This window comes from Physeter macrocephalus, chromosome 6 (genome assembly GCF_002837175.3).
Source record: "Physeter macrocephalus isolate SW-GA chromosome 6, ASM283717v5, whole genome shotgun sequence".
Taxonomy (NCBI): Eukaryota; Metazoa; Chordata; class Mammalia; order Artiodactyla; family Physeteridae; genus Physeter; species Physeter macrocephalus.
In genome coordinates, this window is record NC_041219.1 from 61,199,749 (window position 1) to 61,206,078 (window position 6,330).

General features: G+C 42.7%; 1 protein-coding gene across 2 annotated transcripts in view; it reads right to left on the bottom strand.

Moving 5' to 3' along the window:
* MANSC1 (MANSC domain containing 1) overlaps positions 1 to 6,330 on the bottom strand; it is a 31,426-nt gene that overhangs the window by 8,197 nt on the left and 16,899 nt on the right. For both annotated transcript variants that reach the window (XM_007113000.4, XM_007112999.4), the window contains 2 exons: positions 5,726 to 6,046; positions 2,577 to 2,717 (listed from right to left, as the gene is read on the bottom strand). In XM_007113000.4, the coding sequence (XP_007113062.2) occupies positions 2,577 to 2,717; positions 5,726 to 5,948 (364 nt within the window). In that variant the 5' untranslated portion in view covers positions 5,949 to 6,046. The remainder of the gene's footprint in view (positions 1 to 2,576; positions 2,718 to 5,725; positions 6,047 to 6,330) is intronic.

Sequence of the window (6,330 nt, forward strand, 5' to 3'; positions counted from 1 at the left end):
GGCTCCGGACGCGCAGGCCCAGCGGCCATGGCTCACGGGCCCAGCCGCTCCGCGGCACGTGGGATCCTCCCAGACCGGGGCGCGAACCCAGTTCCCCTGCATCGGCAGGCGGACGCGCAACCACTGCGCCACCAGGGAAGCCCCTCTTATGACTTTTTAAATGGGAATTTTATGTTTTAATTTTCTCTGCTTTGAAAATATATCCTTATATAAGGCCATGTTTCATTTTATTATGATCAGTTATTTTTTTAATTTAAATTTTTTTATTGAAGTATAGTTGATTTACAATGCTGTGTTAATTTCTGCTGTACGGCAAAGTGATTCAGTTTATATATATACTTTTTTTTTTAAGGGTAACTACCTTTTTAAAAAAATAAATAAATAAATAAATTTATTTATTTATTTTTGCGTTACGCGGGCCTCTCACTGCTGTGGCCGCTCCCGTTGCAGAGCACAGGCTCCGGACTACGGCAAAGTGATTCAGTTTATATATATACTTTTTTTTTTAAGGGTAACTACCTTTTTAAAAAAAAAAAAAAAATAAAATAAATTTATTTATTTATTTTTGCGTTACGCGGGCCTCTCACTGCTGTGGCCGCTCCCGTTGCGGAGCACAGGCTCCGGACGCGCAGGCTCAGCGGCCATGGCTCACGGGCCCAGCCGCTCCGCGGCATGTGGGATCTTCCCGGACCGGGGCACGAACCCACGTCCCCTGCATCGGCAGTTGGCCTCTCAACCACTGCGCCACCAGGGAAGCCCTATTTATTTTATTTATTTATTTTTGGCTGTGTTGGGTCTTTGTTGCTGCCCACGGGCTTTCTCTAGTTGCGGCGAGAGGGGGCTCCTCTTCGCTGTGGTGCGTGGGCTTCTCATTGCAGTGGCTCCTTGTTGCGGAGCACGGGCTCTAGGCGCACAGGCTTCAGTAGCTAAGGCACGGAGGCTCAGTAGTTGTGGTTCACGGGCTCAGTTCCTCCGCGGCACGTGGGATCCTGCCCGACTAGGGCTCGAACCCGTGTCCCCTGCATTGGCAGGCGGATTCTTAACTACCGCGCCACCAGGGAAGCCCTACATTCTTTTTTTTATATTCTTTTCCATTACGGTTTTTCATAGGACTTTTTTTTTCTCTTGGCTGCAGTGGGTCTTCGTTGCTGCGTGCGGGCTTTCTCTAGTTGCGGCGAGCGGGGGCTACTCTCCGTTGCGGTGCGCGGGATCCTCATTGCAGTGGCTTCTCTTGTTGCGGAGCACGGGCTCTAGGCGTGCGGGCTTCAGTAGTTGTGGCTCACAGGCTCTAGAGCGCAGGCTCAGTAGTTGTGGCATGCGGGCTCAGTAGTTGTGGCTCACGGGCTCTAGAGCGCAGGCTCAGTAGTTGTGGCGCACGGGCTTAGTTGCGCCACGGCATGTGTGATCTTCCCGGACCAGGGCTTGAATCCGTGTCCCCTGCATTGGCAGGCAGATTCTTAACCACTGTGCCACCAGGGAAGCCCTTTCATAGGATACTGAATATAGTTCCCTGTGCTTATACACTAGGACCTTGTTGTTTATCCATTCTATATATAAAAGCTTACATCTGCTAACCCCAGCCTCCCACACTCCATTCCTCCTCAACCCGCTACCCCTGGGCAACCGCAAGTCTGTTCTCTATGTCCATTGTGACTATTTTTCTTGATTTATTTATTAAGGTTATTGTCTCTCTCCCCTAAAATATTAGTTCCATAAATGAGAAACTTGTTTTTCATGTTTAGTGTCGTATCTTTCTATCCTTAAGGCGTAAAAAGTGCTTGGCACATAGAAGATGCTAAATAAAATTTGTTTCTTATTGAATAAACGCAGGGAATATTATTAATACATAAGGGTGTAAGGACAAAAACTTTATAAAACTGAAATAAGAGTAAAATTCATACTTGAAAGCATTTCATCCTGAAAATTTAACAAGCCAAAATATCACCAAGGCATATCCAAATAATTATATTATTTTTACTTGTTTATTTTCTGTATTCTGAGCAAATATGTAATTTCCGAATGTGGAGACTGTATTTCCAATGCCTTGCACAGAATTTGGCATGTAGCTTTTTCTCAAAAACTTCTTAAAAGAGCTTCCTTCCAGGTCTGGATAATAAAATCCAGTGAGTTTGATTTCAGAGAATGTGATTACAAAATAACTGGAACCTAATGACAAATGTACTGGAATTTTATATACTGTATTTACATCGTCTTAACCCTTTCAAAATAGTCACCCCTGGAGACCTGTAGACTTATTCCAATGTTGCTGACACAGTTCTAAAGACATATTTCAAAATGTTTACATGAAAGATCTGTGTGCCTTTTATCTTAAGAAGGTAAAAACAAAAACAAAACAAAATACTATCATTCATAGGTATAAAATACTTAAACTGGAAAAAAGAAAGATGTTCGGTTGAATCAACTGACTTTTAAATCATGAGATTTTTTCTGATGTGCCTCTATATTTGTGATCCCTTTTGGCAGTTCTTCTTAAACTCTTGCAGAAAACCTTTCTACATGAATCATATCCTTAAATAATTCCAATCACAAAAGACAAAGAACAATGTTTTTATTACCTCTAATTATTCTGTAACTCATAAGTCCCTCTGCTGGTTTCAGGGGACAGGCTTCCTCACTGGGACAGAAAAACAGGTAGCAGTTGGGTAGTTTAGTTGTTTTTCGTGTGTCGAAGATCATCAAGTTACATGCTTTGTCCCCTGCAATGAAAGGTTTCATAAGCATTATTCTGAAATAGGATCTTCCAGAGAATATGGTGAGCAGGAAAACATTTATTCTAGTGGCCAACACAAAAACCTTTGTTCATTGCCTGCTGGCCGCTGAGTCATTTCCTTTTCCTTAGTTTAGTCACTGAAAGCAATTTTTAAAGACCTTGGATTTAAAAATCAGAATGAAGGTAATTTTGGCAAAACATTTTTAATAGTACATTTCATTCTTTAGAAAGAAGCCTTCCATTTGCTAAAATATTTATCAAAACATAGAAATACTAAGTCTACGACTCACTGCTGAGTCCGACCTTAGGAAATGGATCTAACCCTAATGACTGTACGTACCTCTTGCATCCTGAAGGCATCTTAGATGCCTACGAAGCCATCAGTCTGGTTTTCTTGGTGTGGGGCGAGGGGAGGGTGGTGGTCAGTAAATTCAGCCTTATACATATCATGCCTCCTTCCACAATGGAGCTGCATAGCATATGGAATGCCAAGTCTATTTTTTACTTTTATCAGTACCATTCTTCTTTTGGTTCTTCAAATTTCTGCTCTTCCTTATCATTTTTGTTTGTCTCCCAATCAGGCAGTGGTCAGGGATCACCCTTGACTCTCCCAGTGGGAGATAAGACTGAGTTCGTTTCTGCAGGGGTTTTATCCTATCATGTCTCCATTAGCCAGGTAACAAGAAAGGTACTCTGGTTACTTTGGCTTTTCCTTTCCCCACGATGTGATAATTCTACAAACCATTTTGGGGGGCACTTAGGTAAAGGGGAGGGTCCATAGGGTCCAAGTTGTACACAAAATTTTGTGTCCTTTGTATTTGGGGGCATTTTTCTAGAGTCTGTGGCTATAGGCAAATTAACAAAGTGCTTTTTTTGGAACCCTAAACGGTCAAAAACCAACACTCAGTAAAAGAGGGAAAAGTCTGAGATCCATTAACTGAGACCCACAAGTACCTCTGCTGACAGTAAAGCAGTAACAGTACTTTTGCTTGTAGAATAAAGCTGCCATCCCTCATTTCTTACTAAACACCTATCACGGAACTGAAGAGAAATGCAAGGTTTCCTGTGTTGCCAGGATACGCCCACATGGCATTCAGTCCTATCTGCAGGTGCTGTTTCTATTCCACATATATGTTGATATCAACATTTAAAGAAAAACTAGAAATTTAAATGAGATCTCTGTGACTTCCATAAATTACTTCTCTATGAAGAGTGTCCCAAAGCACACAGCTCAATTTGAAAAGATCATTGAAGTATTTGTTTCCTCCTGACAGCAAATACCTGGTGTCATTTCTACCCGAATTCTCTAGTTCTCTGATTCTCTAACACCAATGGGGTGTCTTACAATTCAATTCGATTCTAATACTAACTGCCTGGAGCGAGTGTCAGACCCCACCGGTCTAGGGCTCAGTCCCATAAGACTGTCCCCACTCAGACGCCAGTCACAGTATCAGGTCCTCAGGTCACTCACACATACGACAAACTTGGCTATCACCCCCGCACCCCAGGTTCAATAACTTGCTAGAACTACTCGCAGAACTCAGGAAAATGCAATACTTACCATTATAGTTTATTACAAAGGATACAAATGAACAGCCAGATGAAGAGGTACATAGGGTGAGGTCTGGAAGGGTCCCAAGTGCAAGAGCCTCTGTCCCTGTGGAGTTGGGGCGCCTCCTGGCACATGGATGTGTTCACCAACTTGGAAGCTCCCTGAACCCATCGTTTAGGGGTTTTCATGGCAGTTTTATTACGTAGGCGTAATTGATTAAGTCATTGGCCATTGGCGACTGAATTCAATCTCCACCCCCTTTCCCCCCACCTGGAGGTGGGTGGAGGAGACTGAAAGTTCCAAGCTTCTAAGCAAAGCTTGGTCTTTCTGGCAACTAGCAGCCATTCTGGCGCGATCGAGGGTCCCACCAAGAGTCACCTCGTTAGCATAAGCTCAGGTATGATTGAATGGGGCTCATTATGAATAACAGAAGAAGCTCCTATGCTCAGAAAATTCCCAGGGTTTTAGGGCCTCTGTGCCAGGAATCAGGGACAAAGACTATACATAAATATAAATACACAAAAGTCTGTGTCCTTCAATTTCACGTCTATGTGTATTTATCTTATTATACCACAATCATTATAGAATGAAACAGAAATAAAGATCTAAGAGAAAACATACGACTTAGTCAGCTGATAAATCAAGTAAGGAGCACGAGACCAGTGTTCACTAGCTCTTTTCGGGTCCTTGATGACAAGGTCTTTCCCATCTTATTCATTGTTTTATCTCCAGCACCTACCAAGGCATTAGGTGCTCAATAAACGTATGTGGGTTTTTTTGTTGTTGTTTATTAGATATATACTTCTGTTTTCAGGTCATAGGTTTGGAGCCTGAAATATGCAAGGGCATGGTTCAAACCTGTGGGGCTCAGTTTCCTTCTGTGTCATGGCATGGGTCATTCTAAACCCCTTCCCATGCCTCTTAGATTCCTAGGAGCTGCAATTAGTGGCCAGTGGCTTCCTGACTCACCTGTGCCACCAGCTCCAGGGAAGGGAGATAAAATGGAAATTTTGTGCTTCTACTTAAAACTCAAATGCTGATTCTCCTATGGGATGACTTTAGAATTTTATTTTTTGTCTCAACTCCCTTTCTGTTTAAACGTTCTTTCTAATATCACACTGTATTCCAATATTCCATGATGATGGAAGCCAAGCATTTAAATAGGACTTTTGTTTTCAATATCTCAGATGCCTGTTAGAACAACACCAGTGGTTTTCAACCCTTTTTCTACCCACATATCTGAGTGATATATATACACTCATCAGTAACTTTGGCTCAGCTTAGGGGAGGGGAGAGCACACCATGGAACATTCCCTAGAGATTTTGCCACCCACTTTTCTACCCCATTGAGAATCACTAGTACAAACCATTCAGCATCATCAACCAGCTACTTACATCACAAAACACATGGAATAAAGACTTGCCAAGGCATTATTACTTACCTGATATGTTTTTTGTTGAGCAGCAAGAATTAGCGCAGTCTTCTTGAGTTAATGTGTGTATGGGCCCATTGCCTCTGATTCCCTTGGAAAGGGATGACTGGATGTCAATGACCATATCTTCTAGACTCTTAGTGGGGCAGTTCTGACTGGTGGACAGCCTTAGTGTCAGGAAACAAATTATTACACGAGTGTAAGTCAAGCTCCATCCCTCCCGGAAGAACATTTTAAATTTCAGTTTAGTCTTGGTCTCCAAAGGTCGGATAACTCTCCTTCTGGCCTGAGTTTGCTTCAAGAAGATTGGACAGATGATGGAATTTCTCTCTAGCACAAAAACAGAAAATCATCAATGAGTTTTGTTTCTTTGAACAAACCTAGAGAAGATACATTTCATTTCCTTCAAGTCAATGTAAACAACTCACAATTCGTAGGACAGGAATAAACAAGTATTTTTTATTTGCTTCACTTTTTTTTTTTTTTTTTTTTTTTTTTTGTGGTACGCGGGCCTCCCCCTGTTGTGGCCTCTCCCGTTGCGGAGCACAGGCTCCGGACGCGCAGGCTCAGCGGCCATGGCTCACGGGCCCAGCCGCTCCGCGGCATGTGGGATC